This window comes from Cylas formicarius, unplaced genomic scaffold, assembly GCF_029955315.1.
Source record: "Cylas formicarius isolate icCylForm1 unplaced genomic scaffold, icCylForm1.1 PGA_scaffold_273__1_contigs__length_124999, whole genome shotgun sequence".
NCBI lineage: Eukaryota > Metazoa > Arthropoda > Insecta > Coleoptera > Brentidae > Cylas > Cylas formicarius.
This window is the reverse complement of record NW_026844305.1, coordinates 30,678-57,304: the sequence shown is the minus strand read 5'-3', so window position 1 is coordinate 57,304 and position 26,627 is coordinate 30,678. Positions and strand designations below refer to the sequence as shown.

Below are 26,627 nucleotides of genomic sequence, written 5' to 3'. Positions count from 1 at the left end.
TGGTGCGGATTATTCTGTTAAGATGTCTGTACTTATTTATGTCATTAGCGGCTTTACATTCCCTCCGTGAGTCCATCAGATTTAAGATTTCCCCTGTCATCCACTCTCTCCTATTTTTTGTAGGAGTTGGTTTCAGATTTGCTTCAACGGCCCCATTTAAGATGTCTTTTATAGCTTTCCACGTGCTATCCACATCAGTGGATAGCAGGTGGTAAGTTTATTAGTAATCATTCTTATTTCGTGTGTAATACAGCGTGTGTTGAATCGTGAATCTCAGGAGATGCTCCCGCCCAAATGTAGAAAACACTATTCTATTGAGACTGATGAAGTTATAAACAATGTTTATTTGACTCTCATTGAACGTGGTGCCAGCAAGCAAGCATCTTAGAAGAAACGGCTACATTGACGAAAATTCCAACATCAACTGTATGGAAAATTGTGAATAATCCCATTTCAGCGAGGAAAAAAAGCAGCGATGCCGACATTTTCTCGAGTATAGATGAAAGTGATCAAGATATAATACGGCGTAAAATTTACCAGTTATACGAGGAACAAAGCGTGCCTACATTAGATATCTTGATTAGGAAGCTTGAAAAAGATGACAATGGTGTTAAATGTGGCAGAACAACCTTATGGAAGTGTGTTCAACACATGGGTTTTAGATTTAAAAAATTTGGCAAAAGGCAAGTTTTAATGGTATATTTTAGAATTCGGAAATGGCGACTGGAATATCTAGAAAAAATTAGGATTTATAGAGAACAACAAAGGCCAATTATTTACTTGTATGAAACCTGGTTCGACATTTATGATACCCCGGAAAACGGTTGGGTTGACTCAACTGATAAGTGTAAAACAAACGCGCTATCAAAAAGCGGTAAAAGAATAACTAATTTGCATGCTGGTTCTAAAGATGGTTGGATTCCAAATGGACTTTCTCTGTCTGCGAAAAATATTAAAGATTCTTCTCTGGATTACCATGAAGACACCACCGCTGATTTATTTTTAAAGTTGGTTTAAAAACAAACTAGTTCCAAACATTCCTCCTAATAACGTAATTGTAATGGACAATGCAAGTTATCGCAGTAGAGAGTTGACTAAAACCCCTTCCTCATGTTACACAAAAGCAACAATCCAAAACTACATGTATAATAACGACATTTATTTTCACGAAGATTATACCGAAAAGCAATTAATTGAGGTTCTACAAAGCTTGAACCTACAAAAGGAATAAATCTGTGATAATTATTCAAAAAATCTAGGGTATACAGTTACCACTGTATTAAAAACTGCCATTCGCCGTAACAATGTTTTTCCCCGTGTTAACTCCAATTTCCTCAAACTTATAGAAACCGAAGTTTTTAACATCCCTCCACAAAGTTGGGCAAATTCTGTTAAACACATAGAACAAGCAGAACAACCGTATATCCATATTGCAAATAATATAAAGCAAATAATAATTAGAACAGGTGATGATGATTTTAATTAATTTAAGTTGGTAATAAAAATGATTTGTAATTTTATTTTAGATTTAAACATAAATACATACATAAATAAATAAATATTGTTTAGTATCTTTCCTAACAAAACCCCAAATAATTGATTTCTAAGCAAAGTACGGACCTGTTCGGCCATATTTCATTCTTACAGCTTGCCCGGGTCTTTCCTTAATTCGCATCACTTAGTCACTTTCTTATATCTATGAACAGACTTTACGAATCGCACCGGTGACGTAACGAGACGCGCCGACGATAGAGGGCGCTGGGCAAATAATCATAATAATCATGCGACGCAACAATGGCATTGTTATGTTATGAGACGGTCGTTACGGAACAAAAAAAAAGTAACCTGAACTATTACGTTAGCGGAGGTCACATCCCGGTGACCTTTGAGGTCAACGAAAATGCGAGGCCGTCAGAAACAACAGGTTCCGCTGGAAACAACGACACCGGTTACATTTGGGTTCGTGGAAAACCATTGCCATTAGTACAACGAAGAATACCAAAACAAGAATGGGCAAGATTTTGTTGAAATTCATCAATTTTATTTCATGTTCACTATAAACACTTTCCACGTTAACCCGAGCCTCGTACCTGTTACGCTTTATCAAACATTTTAAAATAAATATTTTTAATGAGGGAGAACATATAAAATGTGAAAATAAATAAGAACCAAAAGTTCAGATTTTCACGAAATTATATATTTTGACATGACAATTGTTTCGGCAACACCGTGTCTTTATCAAATGTAATATTTACAAACTACCTGCTACTATATATACCGAAAAATGGCCATAAAACGTCAGGTAATGTTGTTGCGAGAATTTAAGTTCAATAAAGGAGAGGTATTTAAATCTAATTGATCGTTAAGCAATACATTTGAATGTCTCGTTTTGTTAATCTCCATGGTTTCCAATAAATTAAATTTTCTACTTTTTGTGGCTGTGTGTAATATATCAAAATTGTCGTCAAAAATGTGTTTTTCTGTGTTTAAGTGCGTAGCATAATTAGAATCTAGACTATTGTTTTTAAACGCTCTTATATGTTCGTTAATGCGTTTCTTGAAGTATTTACCTGTTTGTTCAATATGAATTTTAGGACAAGATCCACATTTCAACCTGTAGACACCTGATTTTTGGGGTTTTGGACATTTCGATTTATTATTTTTTAAATACTTTGCTATTGTGTTGCTAGTTCTGAAAGCTATTTTGAAACCACATTTTGACAAATGTTTTTAAACTTTTTCACTGAGTTCTCCTATGTATGTAATTGTTTTAAATTGTTCGTGTTCTGCATTAGGTTTCGAATAAATAGAGGTTACTGTTGTCTGTATTTGTTTCTTATTTATAATTTTATGTATAATGGACGAATTGTAGCCGTTGTTCAGTGCAATTTGTTTAATGATATTAAGTTCTTTGTTGTAGTGGCGTATTAAGAAGTCTGTGTATAAAAGAGTTAAATGCAGCCATTTTGTGTGTATAAGGGTGATTTGAGCTGTTATATATGACTGTGTCCGTGTGTGAAGGTTTATGATATATTGAAAAATCTAATTCGTTTTGCACTTTTGTAATAGTTAAGTCTAAAAAATTAATAGAGTTATCCTGTTCAATCTCGATAGTGAATTTTATACGATTATGTATTGAGTTAATGTAATTTAAAAAAGAATTCAATTGCCTGTCCCTTCCAACAAAGCAAGCAAAGACATCATCCACATATCTATACCACCATAAAAAACTTTTACTTAAAGGATGTTCTGGTATGATATTTTCCAAATTATCCATAAAAATCTCTGCTAACAAAGGACTAAGTGGGTTTCCCATAATCAAACCTTTTTTAGAGATATAAATCTGTCCATTAAATTCAAAATAATTTTGGTCTAAAGCCTTGTGAAATATTGTTTCACCAATGGGTTAACCTGCTTCCGAGTTAGGGTGAAATCTACCAAATCTATCACATCCATAGGTGGAATACTGGGAAATAAGTTTTGTACTACAAAAGATAGTAGTGTTGCGTTAGGATGGATTTTGAAGTCTTTAATTTTGTTGATTAATTCAAAAGAATTTTTTAATGAAAATTTTGGTTTAAAATCTGTGTGGAACTTTAAAATATTTACTAATTTTGTAGAGGAGGCTGGAGCTGTTACATAAAACACGACTGGTGGACTTTTTTCCAGAAATTCAATTTCATTTTTAGAAAATGTTGTGTCTGTTAAATTAATAAACCTGTTGTAAAATTGATGGTCGGTATACTTTGTAATAACTGGCTTGCAAGTAGTTTGTAAATATTAAATTTGATAAAGACGCGGTGTTGTCGAAACAATTGTCATGTCAAAAATATATAATTTCGTGAAAATCTGAACTTTTAGTTCTTATTTATTTTGATAAATGGATTTTCATCAAGTAAAAGCCACCTTAGTTCAATATAAAATGTGGATTTTAAAACTCTCGTCGCTAAATATTAAAAAACTTTAAATCAATATTTTGAAAAATGGGTTTCTCTGTTTTTTAAGGAATGATATATCCCAAAAATGTTTTTATATTCGTCTGAAAATCATCAAAATATTTGGAAGTTGGATATTTTCATGGTTATCCTAATCTTGTTAACAGCTGCCCTGAATAGTTAGTTTGATGTCATTCTAAACCATTCCCTTAAGTTTTTGAGCTAAGAGGTTCTTCTTCTCCCTTGACCTTTCCTTCCATAATGTTCTGTAGCATCGCATATTTAGGTCCTCTGATTACGTGGCCAAAGTATACCAATTTTCTTCTTCTTAAACAGTTTTAGTTCCTCCTGTTTCTGGGTTCTCCGTAGTAGTTCCAATCTGAGGGTTTTCTTTTACGGAATCGCAAACCTCATTGTTAATCAAACACTTACTTCAAATCACCATTGTAACGAAAGTGTTTTCTCTATTTTTTGATCTACCCTGCATCCCGTTCTTATACTTTTTTGCTAATAATTTATCTCAAAAATGTTTTTATATTCGCTTGAAATACTTTTCATTGACAAAATTAAGGGTTGTTCTTCTTTACTGAAACACTTCGAAGCGAATATTTATAGCAAGATAAAATAGTGACACGAATAAAGATTTTAAAAGACTTCCCATTAAATACTGAAAAACGTTAAATCATTATTTTTTAAAATATCTTTTGTTCTGTCTATTTTACTTAATATAATATAATACTCAATATTATTTGTCAAAATATAAAACAAATACAGTATTTATCTGCTTTAAGATTTATAGATAAATGTCGAATAGTCAGTTGGCTTTCACAAAGCGGTGGTCTCGTGGCCGTATTTGGAGACGCACTATATACCATTTCAGCGAGTAGAATATTACACACAAGTGGCATCGAACGAACAATGGCCGGTTGCTATAACCTTTATGTTCCGCACAACGGCTGAAAGTAAAGCGGCGAGATAATAATCAAGCTCCGCCGGTAAAAGCATACGTGTATGTGCAATACGTACACATTGTTACGTTTTCTTTCGCTCGCATGTTCGTTTCCGCGAAACTGGGGCAGATTTAGGTATATAACGGGCAAAGGATTGCCATTTTTCTATGCTCATACGTTTCAATGCAATATATTATTGATACATTATACTTTGATGGTCAACAACGTAAACTGCTCAAAGTGGTCTAAGCTTCTGGTACGCCCGAGAAGGTAGTAGAAGTCAAAACTCAATTGTCAATGATGAATTATCAAAACTAGACACACATTTAGTAAATAACTTTGCAATTACAAAGCAATTTCACTTATAAACTATATTATATTATAATTATAAACTATCTAAGTTTCTCCAAAGGATTTGAATATGCATTTCTAAAATACGTTCTTTTATGAACCAATCTGGATTTCGCGGTGGAACGTCATCTATAATGGCAGTGATATCGTTTTGCGGAAGTGTAATAAAAAGCCTGGAATCGGGAGAATGCCCTAGCCACTGTTTTAGGGAAGTTGTCATCATATGGGAATGCAGATATTTTTCATAACTGACGAAGATAATCTCTGTCGTCAGATTAATTCGTGTGAACTGGATATTGATATAGGTGTTCCGCAGGGATCGGTTTAAGGCATTGTCCTATTTACACTCTATATCAATAATGTAGTAATCATTTCTACAAATGCGTCTTTCACGCTGCATCCTGATGACACTTCCATTGTGATTTCAGAGGGGTGGGAACATTTATTACAGAATAGATGCAACGAAATGTGGGCAACGTCAATAACTGGTTTAATAGTAATACTTTGATAACGTTTTTAGGATTCCACCATCCTCGGAAAATATGTTCTAGTCTCATTTTGAAGATATACGATTTTCCATTAGCTTAGTCTGAAAGTGTTAATTTTTTAGCTATGCGAGTTCTTGATTTCTCGGTTGAACTCGAATGCGTCGAACGTCGAATATGTCACAGTTATTAACAAATATATTACTCTCACATTGAATCTCGTCTACGATACGCAATAATACTATGGGATTGAACTACACAATCGACAGAAGTGTTTTTAGCACAGAATAGAGCGATTCGTCGTATTGCTGGGGTAACGAGCTCTCATTCTCGTATGTATCGTATAGATACGGTATCGTGACCTTACATTTACATTTGAGCTTTTAACACGAGACAGAAAAACAAAATTCATATACCTTTTTTTTAAAGCAGTATCTACTGCACACATCCTTATACGCTGTAAAAAGTTTTTTACATAACCCTTTGATTATGTGATTTTTTTTTGTAGTGTCTCTATACATTTTTTCTGTACTTGTGATTGTAAACTTTTTTTTGATTTAACAATAAACAAAGAATAAAAGTATTATTATTATAAGCAAAATGCGAAATGAAATAAAAATGATTTTTTTTTTAAATTTGGTAACCCTTGCCAAATAAACTAAACTTTCAAAAGAACAGCGAAAACCTTACGGGAATAATGTCCTCTTTAAAATTAAAAGTAGTTTATTATGCAATGGTCGGGTCAAAACATTTTTTATCCTAAAAACTAAAACATGCAGAATAATAAAACACCTACAGAACTATTACTGTTAAAAACACTTTCTGCATATTTTTTGATGATTTTTTTTTTTTAATTTAAGGAAACATTTTCGCAATGACAAAAAAATATATTTTTATTTCACGTTTCATTGGGTCCTCTGTGTTTTTTTCATAATACTTACTGTTTCCAAATAAAGAAAATAAATTCTAAAACAATACAAACCAAAAATTAATTAATTTTTTTTATTTGCAAACAACAAATTGTCAAATAAACCGATCTATCGAAATTTTTTTTTATCTACATAAATATTTTTTTTAAGTAAGGAATAGTATACAGTAGCATCTGATCCAACGTTTATATAATAAACTATCCTTTATTTTAAACAAAAAACAAATTTTTTCGCATTAATTTTGAAACGTCCTGTATTTTAAAATATACAGTTAAACTAATAAAACAATTTTTTTAGCCGAACTAAAAGCCTGGCTGAATAAACAAACAAAACTTCAAATTGGTGGAAGTAAATTAAAATAATATCTTCAGCTCGCTATATTAACTGATTAGAATTACCACTATAACTGTGTTTTTATTCCTTCGTTCATTTATTTCCTTTCTTATATTTTTTCTTCTTCTTCTGTATTAGGCCCTTCTGCCTGTTTTACTTCAATCTAATTTTTATCACACGTTGTCGGTTCTTTGTTCTTCGGCCTATACTCCTCCGCCGGCAGGCGATTTATATCTTGTTATCGTCACTATCCGTTGTTCAGAGATTCTATCTATATATTGATTCCATTCTTGCTTTATATTTCTTGTCGAAGTGCAAATCTTTTCAATTCCACATATGTGTCTTATGTTTTCATTTGTTTCTCTATGCCAGAGTGTTTTCTCTGCTATTTTCCATAATGTTTTCATTTCATTTGTTTCCAGGCGTTTCCGAGTCTTGTTTCAGCGGATTTATATATGCGGGATTTTGTTTCGGTTTTAAGTATTTATTCTTCCATATCGTGTCGTTTAGGCATCCTGCTATTCTATTGGCTTTTGCAGTTTGTTCTCTTATTCCACCCTCTTTGTTATTATCACATGATAATTCAATTCCTAAATATTTGTTCATAGTCATTACCTGCTCTATAATTTAGTTACCAACTTCCAGCTTACACCTAAGAGAGATTACCAGTGATTTAGTTTTTTTGCAAATCATCTTCATTGCTACCAATGCAGTATCGTCGTATTCCTTTATTGCCCATTTTATAGCCTTTTTTGATTTTACTTCTCTAATTAGTTCGTCTAATATAATATTAAATAATAAGGGGCTTAATGAGGGAGGGGCTTGGTGAGTCCCCTTGCCTAACAATATTTTCGATTATTTTTATTATGTCAAATGGGATATTTCTGTTATAAAGTATGTGTATCACGTATCCAAATGCTATTTCTAAGTCTGTGAAGCATAAAAACACTGGTATGTTGTACTCAATTGATTTTTCTATAATTTGTTTAATTACAAATACTGCGTCATTAAAAGATCTTCTGAAATCTCGTTGTTTTTCAGAGAGGTTTTACAAATGGAGTTATTTTGTTGGTAATTATTTTTGTTGTCGATTTGAAAGTCGTTTAATTCCTCGATAAAAAAAAGATTTTAAATATTTTTAAGGACAGATTAACACGTTATCTTATTAATCTTATTATTACCTCTTCATTAGATATTAAAAAATCCAGCTTTTTATACAAAATAAACTTAAAAATATGATTTGAATTTAATGTTTTTGATATAAAAATTTCGAAATCTTGATGAACCATCGTGTACGATGATACGAAACAATGAAAGGAGGCACCGAAAGTCGTCATTTTTTTGTTTCGTTAGCCCCGTTTTTTCATCGTAAAAAATAATTAATATGTTAAAATTTAATGGTTTTTCGCGGCCATTAGCGGGACCGTTAAAAGGCGGCGACGGTTCTTTAACGCGGGCACTTTGTTTATGCAAAACGGGTGCATTTTAAACAATAATTTACAAGAAAGTCGGAAAAGTTATGCGTTCAGAGACTGCTAATTACCCGGCAGATAAATAAACGGGGTTATAATAATCTACGCAGCGAGGAAACGGTAACTATAAACAAGAAGAAAGTTCGAATTACGCGCGTCCGCCGTTTTTATTGAAATTGGTTGAACCTATAAATTAACATTGTTTGGGGATTTGGCTTACACTATAATTAAATCAAAACCTCCTGAGGGTAAATTCGTAAATAACATATTAGTTTCTCTGGAGCTTTTAAAATAAGCAATACACTATCGCAATTTCTAATCAAAGGTGAATTACCTATAGTTCAAGGACACTGATGTGACAGAGACCTAATCAGCTCTCGCAACTCAACTTTTGTAAAAGCCCAGGAGATCCCTCTTAATAAAAATATCAACATACAGGCAGCAAAGTGCAAAATTTTATTTGTCGGAGTAATTATCAAGCCAAAGAGTCTTAATGTACTGACGGTCGTTGTCGTTGTCGGTGTTGAAATCTGTGAGGTTCTGCAAAATCAGTTCGTTTACAAATACTAGCAGATTATTATTATTATTATTATTAGTATAAAAAATCATTAATAAACAATATATAAAATATTTCATTATGAACAACATTTTGTTACTATTTAAAGCAATCCCAAATTGTAATTACCCAGTTTATGTTCAGAAATTTTCGCATTTTAACAGTTCAACTTGGCAATATCAAATGTAACCAAAGGATTGTCTTGCGGATCTCGTAGGATTCAATCTGGAACCAGAAATAGTAAGAGGAAAGAAAATAATTAGAAACCCGATTTAACGCTGAATGATATGTGCCAAATAGATTTCTGATAAAACGCGTATATATTTTTTTTATGGTTAGCGCATTAAACAAGAGGCTATTCTGGTCTAAAAGATCGTGATTAATATTGAATCCTTAAATGAAACGTTTAGGACTGTTTACTTCTAGTAGATTCAAAAAATATATGTTGTTAATAACTGACCGTATCTCCACGTACGGCAGTGTGGGTGTAAGTGAATACGATTTTTAAGGTATTTAGTTCATGTACATTTATGACATTGGCCGTAAGTTTAGTGCAGCTTTTTCTACTTATTTTATGGATTTATGTGTTAAACTGAAGGTAATAAAGTGTACTTATTCAAGTCGTCTGTATAGAAAACATTTGCTATCAGCTGCTCTGCAGAAATTTTTATGCGAGCAGATTGAATTGATTGGATTGATGAACTGATATTTGATCGGCACATAACTGTTAGAAAATATAGTGGTCCTAATATAGTAAAAATTGATCCGCTTTCGGCGGCTATAATATTTTTGAAGAGATTAAAATGGCCTTCCGCGCATGCCTATAAATTTTACCCACTTACCTGCAACTTCGCACCATTTTCTTTCTAAACGGCCGTCTCCACGCAACTTAACTCGTTTTCCCAGAACATTTGTTAACGATCTGGAAACCCATAGGAGATACAAAAAAAAATCGTGCGAAAGTTCCTTCGACTCTCCTGAAGATTTAATTTTTTTAATTTTGTTGATATCTCCCCTCCGATATTGTTTTCTAAGTTTTCTAGATTCTCCTGATGATTTAAAATATTATAGTTTTGTTGATACCCAAAATTGTCCCCCCTGACATCAACTTTGTTGTTTTAAATGAAACACCCCGTATATATCGACACTTTTGGAATCCCTGGTTAAAATAAAATTCGCTTTCTTAAGAAATTCCTATTCGAATTTTGCATAGTTTAGGCCGAAATAGACGTTATTTGTTTTTTTTCATATTTTGATTGCGCCACATTAAATTGTGTTGCGACGCTACTGATACACGTATTGCAACGAAAATTTAACCACAGACTAAGGAGATGATGCACTACTCAATCAGTATGACAGATTTGCCTCAGCTTATACAGGGTGTCCCCAATAGGCGCTGCCGTTTTGGCGAATTTAATAAACAAAATCTCAAGATTTTCAAACGAAACCCCTTATATTTTTATTCAGATATCAATTCTAGGACAAAAAGTAGGTAAGTTTGAAATTTATGTTATATTTAAATTTTACTTCCATTTTGAGATATTCGAGGTTAAAGATGACACCCGTATAGGTTTTATTCGTACATCTGGAGTATTATATGTTTAAAAGAAGTAGGATCGTGTATTTCCTGTTTAAAAAATACCTAATATTACCAACAACAGCTTTAAAATAAAAACGTTAATTGAATACCCCAAAGGTGCACCACCTATTTGGGACATCCTGTATAAGCTGAGTCGCATCCATCAAACTACTAGTGTATGATCTTCTTAGTAAGTAAATTTTCGGTGCAATACCTGTATCAGTAGCGTCGCAACACAATTTTATATGGGGCAATCAAAATATATCAAATAAAAAAAAATTGGAATAGGAATTCCTTAAGAAAGTAACCTTTATTTTAACCAAGGATTTCAAAAATGACGATATATACAGGGTGTTCATTTAAAACAACAAAGTTGATGTCAGGGGGGACAATTTAGGGACACCTTGTATCAACAAAATTATTTTTTTTTTTTCGTATCTCCTATGGGTTACCAGATCGTATAATGGCACACAGGCAGTCAGGTTTCGTCTGGTTTTAAGTCGATAATTTTTTCTCAAGAAGGAAGCGAAATTGACGGGCTTTTTTACTCCCCTATTTACAGATTTTACGGGCTTCCGTTAGGACATCAACTCTTCATTTGTTTGATGAATTTTAACGCCCGAGCTTTATCGTCGCTCGCAATAATGGCGCCATTTGGAAAAATTAACGACTACGAACATACCGGGTCTTTCGACGTTTAACGTTCCGATAGGCAAACAAACCATTTTCCATCGCGATTATTGAAAGTCGTTATAGCGGCGACTCGTGAAAAAAAAAACATTTAATTACGCCGTCGCCGCTACGCGTAACTTTAATTGGATTTTTTCCTCTCTTCTCTCTGTCACGTTGGATCCGGTTGAAGGAAAAAAATGCTACTACGTCCTTGCTGGAGGCCGTACAAGCAAACTGCAACGTCGCGGATAACGGGGCCCCGAGTGAGAGCCTTGTCGCACCCCGTCGCGTGAATACCGCCCGCGCGTATAGCCTTTGCACTTTTGCTTGCAAAAATAATGCACGCGGGTACAATGTGAACTGAAGCTTCTGGAGGGAGGTGAGGGAGGTCTTGAAGCGAATTTTAGAAATAGGGCTCTTAGACATAGCATTTCAATAGAGATTTCATATAGAGAGGGAACCACACGAAAGCTTTTGGAGGGAGGTGCCGGAGCTCTTGAAGAGAATTTTAGAAATAGAACTCTAGAGATTTTAGAGCGTTTTGGCAGAAGAAGTTTTTAGAGAAAACTTTTAAGGAGAGACCTTTCAAAAGGAGGCTTTAGAGAGAGTTTTAGATAAAAGACAAGACAAGTGGAAGCTTTTAGGGAGGCAAGGAGATTTTAGAGAGGGATGTTTTTAAGAGCGAGCGTTTAAAAGGGCCTTTGAACGCTTTTAGGCAGAAAATTTTAAAGGGACTTTTAGAGGGAGGTTGTATAGAGGAAGCCTTAACAAAGAACGTTTTACAGAGAGACCTTTAAAAAGGAAATTTTATATTGTTATTTAGTTTTACTATAATAAAATTTAAAAAAATGTATTGTTATTTAATTTTATTATAAATTTATTGAAACGTTAGCTCGTTCAAAATAAAGGAAGGGTGGAGCAAGGCATTTAAGCTTTTTATTATTTTTTGTGGAATTTAACCATCAAGTCGATTTATTTTTGACTAACTTAATGTAACCAAAATTTGACGAAACTTTTGGATGTCGTGCCTCACTATCCAATATTTATAATGTTTTATTTATTTATTAAAAAGTATTTAATAAAAAAAAACTTGCTCAATAGTAACCATTTTCCTATAGAGTGAAAAATGTGTTATTGGTATTTGTAAGATTTTCGAAAACTCCGGCTTTAGGCTAAATAAATAAAATTATCCAAAAAATAACATTTTCAATAAATTAATTATGATTCGGTTATAATAATATGGAATAGCTTTTTTTTTACTCCTGGTTTAATTTTTGAGGTTGAGCTATCGGTGTAGGTATTATTAGGTGCTTAACACAAATTATTTGACCCCGCATTTTCTTTCTTTAATGGTTCAAGACTTACGGGCAGCGATCACCACGTAATTCCGTAAGCAAACGTAGCCGACCAGTTTTACCGGTACATACCCACTAATTGGTAAACCAAACACGAGGAATACCAACCGCGGTTCTCTCTACAAAGCACTTACGTGTAGCTCCCGTGGGTGTTGTGGCACTTGCCGTGCTTGCAGGGTTTCTGCTTGCACTCGTCCTTGTCCTCCTTGCAAGCGGCTCCAGCGAAACCAGGCGCGCAAGTGCACTGGTACGAGTCGCCGACCGATACGCACACCGCGCCGTTCCTGCACGGCTGAGAGGCGCAGTGGTCCTGCTTCTCGCAGTGTTTACCTGGAAAACGACATTTCAATGACGAATCTTCTGGATTACTCAAGCGTCGGTTATTGAAAAATCCAACTTGCTGACGTTTTGCCAATCACCCTGATGATTTGAGTTAAGTTCTGAAGAAGCGAATAGGATGATTGCAGAAACGTCAGCAAGATCAATTACCAACGCAGGAGGAATTTAGAAGATTTGTAAATAGTATTGTTGCTAATCTTTATTTTATGGTTCTTCAATATTATGTGAAGTTTCGCAGACCACCTAAAGCAAAATGAAGTTTCAAAATATTGTCAAAATTGTATAAAACAGTATTCATTACTATGCTTATATATTTCATGAATTTCAATTTCATTTTATTGATAATCAAGTGACTAAATCCTTTTTACAATACTTCTGTATTCCTCCTATGTCGGGTTTTGTTGAGTCGAACTTGCTAACGTTTGTCCGGTGCAATGGTATAAACTCCTGGCATCAAAAGTGGTTTTGACGTTATATTTCTTTAGAACTTTTGATATGTGGTCAGCGATGTTTTGAATGTAAGGAAGGAAAACAGTAGCAAGTATAGGATTGCTTTCGACCTCATTGCCATTGGAACGTTGTGGTGCTGATGGAACGCTTAATATCTTTAATGTGGCAATTATTAGAGAGAAGAGCAGAGGTAAGGTGTTTTAATTCTGTGTTCAGTGACTCGGAGTGAGATAGTTTTATGAGTATGTAAACAAGAGAGTTGATAACTGACGATTTTTGGACCGGATGATTTTCTATAAACACAATTACCCAACGTTAACTGGTGATAGTCGAGAACCCGTTTGTTCAAAAATTTAACCGTTATAAGAAAAATATGGTCCAGTCGATGTTCGATTAAGGTGAGAAAGTTAGGTTCCAGATTCTCGGATTTTAATATATCTGAAACGATGTTGGGAGTTTCAGGAATAGGAACTTTAGTAAAGAGTTATTCTACGTCGAAACTAACCAGAATATCTTGTGTATCTAATGTGATGCTTTTTAATTGTTCTATGAGGTGAAAAGAATTAAGTACGAACCTATTTATTTTTATATTATTAATATTTATATATTTATATTGACGATATGATCCATCTGAAAGAATCTTGAATCTTTTCCGGATATACATTTGTGTTCATGACCACCGTAGCATTTACTTTACCTGCTTTTAGGATAACGATTACGGGATTAGATTTTAGGCTCCAACCCAAAAGTTTTGTGAAAAGTATGACAGTGCCCTGTGGAAGTTTCTTTAACAAGCCTTTAAACTAACTAAAGACATTTAATTTAATATAAGTTGGTATTTTCAACAACACGAAAAGTGTAAACAATCTTGACCACCAAAGTATCAAACTGCATAGCGCAGATAACAGACAAACTATATAAGTTTCTTCGTTTGGGATACCCACTTAATAGTTCTCGAAACGGTTCAGATTTCAATAAAGACCGCCGAGAACCTTTTTAAAAACTTTAATCCCGCAAATTACGACCCTAACCTTAACTGCGGCAGGCGAATTTTATGCTAATGCGGCAACGTTGTAAGGTTTAGAGGCCCGGTGACAAAAGAAGAGTTTACGCTCGCAAATCACCATTAACCGCTCCCCGGTAGGTAACCGGTATTTTATTGTGTATGGGGAGATGTAAAATGACAGAATTAAAATATAAAAAGCGGGGACTTCAGTTCAAGCGCCTCGCCTTGCTATTTGCAAAGCTGTAACCACATAGCTACTAGACTATGCTAACAGTACAGGAACGCATGAAGCAACTATGTAAAGGTCCATTCAACGCGTGCATGCGTGAGATTTAAAATTTCGTTTCTAACCAATGACAGCTCTAATGACAAATTCTGACGTAGGACCCATAAGACCTTGCAAACAACATGGCCGCTGACAGATGTTTGGATGCGGTATTATTACAGCAGCATTTTCTCAATATATTTCTAAATAATATTAAATTTTCAGGCAGAAAAGGGGTTAAGGCCTGGAAAAGCAGTGAATAATTGCAGTTGGCGTTTTTGTTCTTCAAGCACTGTAGATACGGCGCAATTTCTACATGTATTTTAGGTTTAACCTCCATTGAAATAACTTTGATATCGCACATGAAACATCTAAGTGAAAAAATGGTCTAGGGATTTGTCTTGTGCTTGTTTCGTTAAAAATTCAAGTTGTAGCTTAATTACTTTCTTATATTTCCTGCAATTCTTGTAAACTAAAACGTAATACCCAAACATTCTTCGCAGTTATTTAAGTATACCTAAAAATGTAGGGAATTCCGTTTAGTAAATTCAATATATGTGTAAGTCTATTTTCCAGTACTACTCACCCGTATATCCTGGCGCGCACGAGCACTGGTACGAGTCGAGCGACCTCAGGGTACAAGTACCGCCGTTGAGGCAGGGGCGGCGATCGCACGAGTTGGCTATCGGTATCTCGCATAGCGACGCGCTAAACCCCAACGGACAAAGGCACTCGAAACTGGGAACGCCCCCGGAGCCGATCCGGACCTGGCACGAGCCCCCGTTCTGGCACCGCGGTCCCGGCCCCTTCCCCGTGTGGCACGGGTTAAGGTGCTGGCAGTATTCTCCGACGTACTTCGACGTGCAACTGCAAAAATGAAACAATATTGCTTTCGAAAAATTGCTTGTTGTTGAATATAAAATAATAGCCTTGTCGAATGATATTTTTTCAAATATCTCGCGCGCTCTGTATAATTGACGAAACCTGTAACTCCCACTCGATACGGTTTACGATATTGTTCAAATCAAATTATCGCATCTTTAGCATTTATCCCCAATAATTTACCCATAAAAACGGAAATTTTTGGGATGTTTTTGATTTTTTCGCCCATGAACGACACACCCTGTATATAATTCAAACAATGTTCGAACTGGAGGTTATAGCTTTACAAGAGAGTCAGTGGTTTTCAAGAAAATACTTGTTTTCTGAACCACGCAGTACGTAGCAATAGTAAATGACATCATCGCGTCTAGATGAGGGCGAGAAATGGTGATTTTCATTTGGATTTTTTCAAATATTTCGAACAGCGTATATAAAAGTCTTTTAGATTTTTGTCTATAATTAAAAAACCATATATATAATGGAAAAAATACCTGAAATGAAAGTTATGGTCCCGGATATCCTGCATTTCCTAGTTTACAATTTTTGCCGATCGGGTCAATAGTTTTCGAGAAAATAATTTTTTTCTGGAAGGCTAAATATACCAAAAAAAAAAAATTAAAAAAATTTAAAAAAATGCTTTGCGTGATTTGAGTAAGTTCCTTTTCAACATATGAAATGCGGGTGTGGACTTCTACCCTTCTGCCAAATCTGAAGTCGATAGCTGCAAACTTAAGACACCTGTTAATTTTTGAATATAGCACTTAATACCTTGAACACCCTGTACAACTGATTCGCGAAACTCGATCTTTTAGATATAGCCACTTTTCAATAATTTGGGGGCCCACATTCCAGTTTTTTTTTTCAAAAAATTGTCAAGAATAAAATACGGAGCCGAATTTTTTTGGCCTTGTAAACGGTTTTTGAAAAATGGTCTTTTTTGTAGACTCTTGCAAACGCGATTTTTAATTCTTTTTAAATACTTCAGCCTCTTTTCGTACTTTCCAATCAAACCCGTTTATGAAGGAAATATGCTGCTGCGGAACGCCCTGTATATAAATTAAAATCGTTTCCTGCGTTTAGCGAAGGGAACATGTGGTCAGTAAAGTGGTTAATTATTTCGTCCGAGGATCCTAGTGGTCTCGCGACGTAATTATTAGTGGATGCCGTTTTCAATTACTGCCGATTCTGCGCACAATAGAGGTCGAGCTGGCAACGCGGATCGTTTTTGAAATCCGAGTGAGGATGAGGATATCGAGTTACCCCCCCGGTAGACCTGAAAGACGACACTGCCGGTTGCAGATGACCGCATCTGGTCGTCCATCTTCTACGAAAATATGCATGGCTAATGAAGCGAAGACAATTTTTATGGAATTCGTGAGGCCCGTCGAATTTCATAATGCAAAGCTACGCATAATCAAACCATCTTTAGAGATGTAAATCTGTCCATTAAATTGAAAATAATTTTGGTCTAAAGATACTATTAAGCAATCTAATAAATCTTGTTTCACCAAAACTCTCAACAAAATTAGTAAATATTACGTTCCACACTGATTTAAACCAAAATTTGCAATAAAAAATTCTTTTGAATTAATCAACAAAATTAAAGATATCAAAATCCCTTCTAACGCAACACTATTGTCTTTTGATGTAAAAAACTTATTTCATCCTAACTCGGAAACAGGTTAACCCATTGGTGAAAAAAGATTTATTAGATTGCTTAATAGTATCTTTAGACCAAAATTTCAATTTAATGAACAGATTTACATCTCTAAAGAAGGTTTGATTATGGGAAATCCACTTAGTCCTTTGTTAGCCGAGATTTTTACGGATAATTTAGAAAATATCATTCTAGAACATGCTTTAAGTAAAAGTTTTCTATGGTGGTATAGATACGTGGATGATGTCTTCGCTTGCTTTGTTGGAACGGCCAGACAATTGAATTCTTTTTTAAATTACATTAACTCATTACATAATCGTATAAAATTCACTATCGAGATTGAACAGGATAACTCCATTAATTTTTTAGACTTAACTATTACGAAAACGCAAAACAAATTAGATTTTTCAATATATCATAAACCTTCACACACGGACACAGTCATATATAACAGCTCAAATCACCCTTATACACACAAAATGGCTGCATTTAACTCTTTTATACACAGACTTCTTAATACGCCACTACAACAAAGAACTTAATATCATTAAACAAATTGCACTGAACAACGGCTACAATCCGTCCATTATAGATAAAATTATAAATAAAAAACAAATCCAGACAACAGTAAACTCTACACAACACAATAGGAAAATTTTTAAAAAACAATAAAACAAAATGTCCAAAATCTCAAAAATCAGGTGTCTACAGGTTGGGGTTGGGTAATTTTTTTTTGAAGGTTTTCTAGCGTCACGCGGTAGATATTGACCCGGGTCGCGCGTGGGTGGGACACTCCGCTCCTCCAGTCCCCCGTATATTTTAATACGGTCTGTTATTTCAGGCATCATTAATACCGTTCGTCAAATCGAAGGCGTACGATAAATCTTGGCCGCGAGCACGGTCGAGAACAGAGCGACATGACAGAAATATAATTATTATTAGAAATTGATTTATAATATGGACCGGAGGCTTGCGATGCCTGGGTTTCATGTCATGGCGCCCGGGAGAAAGCAGAACCAGTCGATTTTTTTATGTTGGTATAGTAGAGTAAAAGCAAACGCTACGAATTCGTCTTGTGCAATTATTTATTTTTCGGAAGAATAAATAAAAAAATGTTTTGACAACAGATTACTATTTATTATTATGCTGTATTATTTAATTTTAATGTTTTAATGATGCCTAGTACATACATTAACGAAAATACTCAGTCTGATGATAAATAAATAAATAAATAATATAAATAACAAGTCCAAAACATTTTTATTATTTTATTTCTACTTTTTCTGTACTGCAGACCATTATAGTTTGCTTTACGCCATTTAATAATAATATTCTAATAGTTCCCCTTTTTTAGCCTTCTTTAATTCATTTCATTGTTGCGTCGACAACTGCGACCCAATCTGTATCAATTATAGCTGCTCTACATCGTTGCCAAATGGTCAGGGAAAAAATCCCACGGCGTCGCTGGTCTGGTCGATTGTAAGCAAGTAAAAGTACACGGCAAAAATGGTAATACCGACTGGGGAAATTCATAATTAAATAAAATCCGTTTTAATTGATTTTTTTATAGCACAGTAGCTACCGCGAGCGTTGAAAACTCACACGCTGCTTTGTCGGCGCCTGTTTTTACATAATTTATGAAAACAGAGAAGGGAGAACTGTCGCTTAAGTAATAAAATAATATCGCTTCAATATTGCTTGGGTTTTGTTTCCCACGTAATGCTATTGCGCAGACTCTATAAACTACAAATTCTGATTCTATGAAGTATCTCACCCGTGCCTTTTGAAGTTGATCGAAGATATGATAGTCACATAAGGCCAGGTGTGGCTAATAACTAGCACTTTCAAAGAATAATATCTGAGAGATTCTCCCATTCTGGTTCTGATGATTTGACTTATAACAGTGACCCCATTAGTCATGTGATCTTAAAAAATTACCTCTTTCGGTATTTTTTATAAACGACACTTTAGTCACTAGTTTATTTAGGCACTAGGGTTTAGCAAATTAGTGTTTAAAGAAGTTTATAAAACGTACTAGTCGCCTTTGAATTGGTTTCTAAATAGATATAGATATATAGAAATTTCGATTATAAATTGAGAATTATACTCAGAATAACATCGACATAGCTGACGAGATTCAAAACGCAGGTAGTTCAAACACAGATGTACCACTCATTAAAACTCATTAAAACATAAAAACTAAAAATAGTTGTCCTCATGGGAACTTATATAGCACGTTTAACTTTTATTTATTTTATTTATTTGTATTTGTATATATAAACTGAAATGTCAATGTTTTAGGACGATGTAACATTTCAATAATTTGACTTTTGTTTTTGAATTTCATTTTTAGTTTACTTTGAGTGTATGAACTCAGCTTAACTTAAAAGCCGAATACATGTGATAAAAATAAAGTTCGATTTATGATGATTGAGTTTCAAAGTCAAAAGGATTTAAAATTCCATTTTTACGAGCCTCTGCTTTAATGGTTTTTTGAAAATGTTTTTTATGACTTTTAAATTAAATTTTTAAATTGTGTTAACCTAAATGCTAATAATGCTTAGAAATAAATGCCTTTTTGAGTCATTTGTTTGTTTTAATTCGCCTTTCATCGACAATTCGGAAAAAAATAGATTATATTTTTTGGAAAAAACTGTATTAAGTCAACAAAATCAAAGTTTTTTGGGGTTGACCGAAATATTTTATATTTTGTAAATACTTATTATAGTTAACAAAAATAAAGCAATATAACAAATATCATAAATATAATAAACTCTGAGTACAAAATGTATTGTATCAATTCTTTAAATGCTTCTTCTATAAAATTGTTATTTAGGCACTTAATACAGTTTTCTTTGGGATGTGCGATATATAGAGGCCACTGCCTGTAGCTTCGTCGGGAAAATACTCCCGCGGGATTAACACGCGTGCGCGACTGCACATGTCCGTCCCGTCCGCGACAAAAGACTCGCAAACAATAACTATTAAATGTTCACAGATGCGTGACACCCACTGCCGGCTCGTCAAAGGGTTGTTTTTACAACGGCCGGGGTATCATGTGCACTTTTCAATATGGCCCGATTTTTTTTTCGACTGACGCCATTGTGATGCGAATAATTTATTTATGGCGGGGTGGCGGGGGTAGGGAACAGGTTCTCCGCGAGCAATTGTTTCGTCGGTTCATAATAGGCGATATTTATTGCACACATATATATGCGAAGTGTATCTGGGGACGGCCGTAGTCGAAATCGTGAGAAACGGCCTCCCCTAACAACTCGCAAAAGTGAGTGGGCGGTGTATATATAGGACGTTATTTTTTACCGCACGATATGATCTCGATCTCGAATCTGAAAATGTCAGGACGATTTCTATACCGCGCGCGGTAAGGCCAAACGACTTGTTGCCCGTTTGAAGTTTGAAGCTAGAGGTTTTTTACGCAAACTTAACACTCACTCACTTCTACTCATATTTTTTTCAAAAAAACTCATGCGTTATTAAGCACTGATTGCGTGGAAATGTAAAATGGTTCTTTTCCGCAAAACGTTTCATTTTTGTTGTAGTTTTGAAGCTTTTTTTTTTAAATTGTAAAAAACATTAAACAAAAAAAGACATTTGATTAAGGTCGTCGGCAGCTAAAGCTCTTTGGCGTTAAAGGTTTTACGTCAAATATGGTCTAAAAATGCAAAAGAACATTAGTAATAAGTGTGCTAAATTTAACAGAATTTTAAACTTTAATATTTGTTTGACCCCTAGGCCTGGCTAGTGGGTAAGGTAAAAAAACAAATATCGAAATAATCCTTCAAATCGAAAATTTGAAAAGTGCACCTTTTTTGAACGCCCTGAATATTTATAGACTATAAAATTTGCTTTTTTACCTTTTCAAAAATATATAATAGTATGCACTTTTTTCTCCCTACTTTTAAGGACGTGAAAAGACACCTTTTGAAGTTTTGTAATAGCAGTAAGTTACGCATAGCGCAAAAACGCCCTCACTTGAGAAAAAGCATTCGTCGGACCAGATAACCAACCAAAACTACCAAGACTAACCAAAAAATCGCTGAGCATATTTGACATTTGTATTTGTTGTTAAATATTATTCAATCGATTTTCGAAAATTGTCATTTATTTGCTTATTTCTGACGAAAAATGCATACTGTTATATATCTTTGAAAAAGGTAATTCAATATGTCACCTAATATTTGAGATACGCACTATGAAATTTTTGTTAATAGCAACTTCAATTTCAATGGAGCACATTTCAATTGATTTTGAAGCACATCATTTGAGCGAAAGGACCCATTTTGTTTTGATCGGGTTTAAAGCGTTTATGCGGTTTATACGGAGTTTTAATTTTTTTGTCCTTGATAATAATAATCAATGACATAAATAACCAGGGAAAATCAACTTATTTTTTTTATATTGCAATTCTAGTATTAGTTTTTTACATATGGCTACAAGATAATATAGTGACTCTACGTGACGGTAATAATTGATGCGCCGCAGATAGCTATGATAGTTTCGTAGAGAAGGGATGGATCTTTTGCGCATGCGGCAACTCAGTGAGTTGCCGCATTGCCGTAAAGTACGTCAATCTCTGAAATCCGAACATAATTGGCAATACCGAGCTTGTGTATTGTCAGCATAGGCAGCGCCTCTATATGTCTAGTAGCTATCTGGGTTTTAGTTTTAATTTAGTATAGGCGTTTTATTGCTAAATCCTTTATGCCGTGTTTGTGCGCTCTCAAATTTTAACCTCAAAATGTCTAATGGTATACGAAAACGGGTTCAGGTTTCACGCGAAAACGTGGTATTTAATCGTTCGTAGCCCCTTTGTGCTCGAATCTCACCCCGATTGGTCCGTTTTCGCGGCCCTCTTATTCGACAACCGACGACAAAAGCGCAAGTGTCACACGCGGACAACGCGGACGGGCGGGGGACGTCATTCAATAGCGGTGGGAAGCTCGAGCCGGCGCGATCGTCTTTTGTTTTCTGCGCGCGGGACAATAATGATCCCGCAGCGTCTCCCTCGGCCATTGTGTAATCGCTTTCTTGACAAAGATGGGGTTGCAGTTCAAAAAAGAGCAACGCCAGCGGTTGTCGTTTTTCCGATTTTCGATGTACAAAATTAAATATAACATAATAACGTTAATTGACCATTAACAAGGATTTTAAAAAGCCGATTTAACAAAAAGGTTCGCATTATATTAATGAATTGATGACGTTCATATTTTTGTGTGTTGTGTTTTATTCGTAAGGCGCTTAAAATGCAAACCTATGGGAAAAATCGACAAATATATATATACTATTATTTTTGAGTAGGGAGTTCAACATTTTTTGCATCAATAAGTATTACTTGTTAAAATTGAAAAATAACTTGACAGAAAACGTTTCAGACGTTAGAGCCTCCCATCCCATTGTCCATTAATTCGATTGTTTTTGAGCGTCTATAATGGAGAAATTTTTACAAAAATACGAAGGTAGAAGCGCAAATTATATTGTGATTTGCATTTGCTAATGACGTCCAACCTAATCATCAATCAACATTCTAAAAAAATTATATAACTAGATACCACTTTTACCCTCAGCCGATGGGGCCTTACACCAACCATGAAGGACAAACTCGAATTTTTGAGCTTGACAACAGTGTCTGTCCAGCTAGATGTCCACATTTTGATTATTAATACGATAAAATTGTTACCATAGAAGACACGCTAAATGAAAATTGTATGTTTGACACATTGTATTATTAATTTCATTCTAGGTACTTTTTTTGTACCGGTACCTCGTTAGAAAATTTTGTGAACGCTTTGCTGGTTCACTCGGATCGTAACACTTTTCGTATTCTGTTTTGAACCGCATACAGTTAACATTTCTTTTTCTGAACGTCACGTATAGAGGAGGTGGTTTAATATTCCGCGGCTTTTTCACGTTTTCTATCGCGTTGAATCCGTAATTGGTCAATCGTCCGTTTTGGGAAATCTAAACGAATCACATAGCTACGGCGCGCGCATAATTATCCCATTAATCTCGCCGGTTTTAGTACGGCCGCGTGTACTATTGAGAAACAAATTGTTTTTGCCCGCCATCGATACGCTAAGGACTTTCCATTAGTTATCTATCGATCTATAAGGGAAAAAAGAACGTGGCATTAAATTACGACGAGACTACTTGCTCGCTCTACGCGTAACGTCCGCAGCAGAGTTTGTTTTTCTTTGTTTCCCGTTTTCATTTTTATGCCCTGGCGTAGGCTCCTTGCCTTGGTTAATACTTTTTTTTTATTAATTTAATGGCCTGACGGATCAACGATAAGTTAGTAAATTACTAAGCTTGTTATCATAGAACAGAAAATTATTTATTAATGATTACACAGGTCTACAAAATTAAAGTTATTGAAAGATGTTTTTTTCTAAACTGGTTTTACGTAATTTTGGTAGGCCGATTTCAAAAATTCTATGTATTTCTTTGTAACACGCAAATATTATAAGAAAAAACGATATTTCTAAAACATGGAACAAACATAATCACGTAATAGGTTAATAAAATAACACTTTTAAGTTATGGAACGCTATAAAAAAAATGACGCGATTGAACAAAAATAAGGCGTTTTTTGAAAAAATTGCCACCAAAAATACAAATAAGTAAACAGCTTTCAAACATCACTGTAGTTATTAAGCTAGTTTTAAACTTGGTAAAAGGATAACTTAAACCGAATATTATATTGAATAAAGTTGGCTAATTTCAATAGAAGTTGTATACATAATTTAAAAGTACTCCATATATTTTAAAAATTAAACATAGTGCTGATAGCCCAGTATTAAGTTATTATAAGAATTTAAAACATTACCATTCAATTATTTTAATTTAAACTTGATATTATATTGCATATATTGATATTAAACTAGGTTATACTTGAGATTATTACTAATATTATTAAACAAGCACTAAAAATTAATTTAGAAAACACACTAAACAAGACCAAAGGCAATAATAACTAAATTTGCATAACTTTGTGTATCATATGCAATTTGTACTAGGTGCATCATCTTGATGTTAATATAATAATTAGAAGAAAATATTTTAAAGCACAGAAAAACTTAATACCAAATAATAAAATAAAACAAAGTTGGAAAAATGTACAAATTAAATAATTTAATTTTTTTAATTATCATAAATTTGTTTATGCTTATAAATAACATTTGTAATGATTATTCATTAAACAATGTTTTAATCGATAAACAATAATGCAACAATATTTACAAAACTGCTGGATTCCTCTCGCTTCAGTTGTTGTTGACTCGAATTAAATAACGTAAAGTTGTTTATCAACTAATGCGATGTTTAATACATACACTTTTTCGTTTAATATTACGATAGCTTAGTATCGATATTAATATATCAGTTAGTACAAAATATGGAAGAAAAAATAAATTAAAACACCAAAGTTGAAACGTAAAAAATGTGTACCGCAGGATGTTTTAAGCTACATAATCAAATCGTCCCGTATAAAGTGTGATTCTTTTTTATTTGGTGGACACAGTCGGTCAGCAACGCCGTGACTGGACAATATCGGCGAGCTTTTGTGGTCCCTAATTGACTCTCTGAACCCTCCGATTACCGTCGAACGAACAAAGTGGTTTCTAATTACCCAAGAAGTCCATTAACCAGAGTGTCGGGCAGGCAAATCGGTTTATCTGTGGTTTTTACTTTGGCGCCGAATGATTTGCCAATTGAAATGTCAACCCGTGGTGCAAATTTTTCGATTTCCCTTTTGCAAATATATGGGCGGACCAGGTTTTCCGTGATACCTCCTAAATTGGTTCGATTCCCAAATTACAGGGCTTCTACGAAAGAAAAACATACATTTTGTGCAGCAAAATATGCAAATTAATTGTTAACTTTTTTTGTTTTAAATTCTTCTAAACATATTTTAGGCTAAGATGTTGAAATGCCATTTTTAACGACTTTTTTTTTTAATATTTTTTATGCTGTTATCTCAGACCAGGAAGAAAGGGTTTCGGATTGTTGATCGCCTCACTCAATGCATTTTTTTAATAACTCCTAAGTTATTATCTTTCCAAAACTTTGGATTTGTCTCATCTTTAAAACATTGCTCACTTCAAATGTGGTTGATACAGGAAAATTTTGGTGGAACCGAAGTTTACAATTCAAGATAGAAGTTAACAACGCACCATGTTTCAAAAATTTGAAAATAATTTCTAGCAATTTATATATATTTTTAGTTTGGCATTTAATGTAAGTTTTTTATGGCACGTTTTCGTTCTAAACCGATCTCGCTTAAATTCGCCAAAAAGAATAGCTTCGCACGCATCTCTAATTAGACACTCTCCCATTCGGCTGACTTAATGGGGCAATAATAGTCGTTAGATCGGAGAGATACGTTTGTGAGGCTGATGAGCGACGATAAGATTAATGTTTTCTACATTAGAATCGCATTTCGGTGCGAAGGTGAACGTCTCGTTAAGGCCGGTGTAGCCGATCTCCGGTTATCCAGCCGATAAGAGGCGCGAGCGATCGACGTGTGTATAAAACTGAACCTAGCGATTTGCTCGCTTCTTAATCGGTTACTTTCGTTGCCTTTTGATTGATAGACGGACGGGCAGGTAGTTTAACAAATCGCAATGGACGTCGGGCGATTGTTTACGTTTCGACGCGAGAGTGGCGCCGCCTCGTGTAAGTTTCGACTGTCTGCGGGTCTCTTTGGGACGGGTTTAAACCGGACGATCCCGCAAAAACCGCAACCTCTCCGGAATGCCATTAATTAGCCATTTGCGCCGATCTGCGGTAATAAAAGGGACCGTATTGGCATCGCGGCATGCAAATCTGCGATTAAAATCGGGGAGTTTGTGGAATCCTTATATCAGCAAAAAACGACCACTAAGGCGCCTATGCCTGAACAGAACACACGCACCTTCGTATTTGTCATTTTATAGTCATATGCAGATACATGGTAATTCTGCATAGTCGCAGTCATATAACTGCATACAACCTTGAAGAGGCAAGTGTATACGATGGAAATGATCGTACTGCTCTTATTTATTAGCTATTCATTTAATTAATAACCACCGTATTCACCAAAGAAGCATACACTGGTAATTATACTGCATACTCGAATTTTTTTTCAGCATGCACGCATGTTTACCCCTTTCTAATTACTGCATACCCTTACTGCTAAATTTATTTAGATAATAGCAGAATTTATCTGCTATTCACGTTGCATACTCTTATTTATCAATATCGTCCGTTTCTGTATACTCGCGATCGTACTGCATACTCAAACTCCATTTCCTTTGATTGTGCACTCACATTGTATACTTGCATTACATACTCATACAGCTAAATATTTTTGATAGACACTATATCCTGCATAGTCGCAGTCGTATTCACCAAAGA

At 34.6% G+C, this 26,627-nt stretch overlaps 1 protein-coding gene across 1 annotated transcript in view; it reads right to left on the bottom strand.

Moving 5' to 3' along the window:
• LOC132697643 (neurogenic locus Notch protein-like) overlaps positions 1 to 26,627 on the bottom strand; it is a gene marked incomplete at its 5' end in the record, with an annotated part of 94,658 nt that overhangs the window by 37,358 nt on the left and 30,673 nt on the right. The window contains 2 exons of the mRNA XM_060663186.1: positions 12,752 to 12,947; positions 15,264 to 15,544. Of these exons, the coding sequence (XP_060519169.1) occupies positions 12,752 to 12,947; positions 15,264 to 15,544 (477 nt within the window). The remainder of the gene's footprint in view (positions 1 to 12,751; positions 12,948 to 15,263; positions 15,545 to 26,627) is intronic.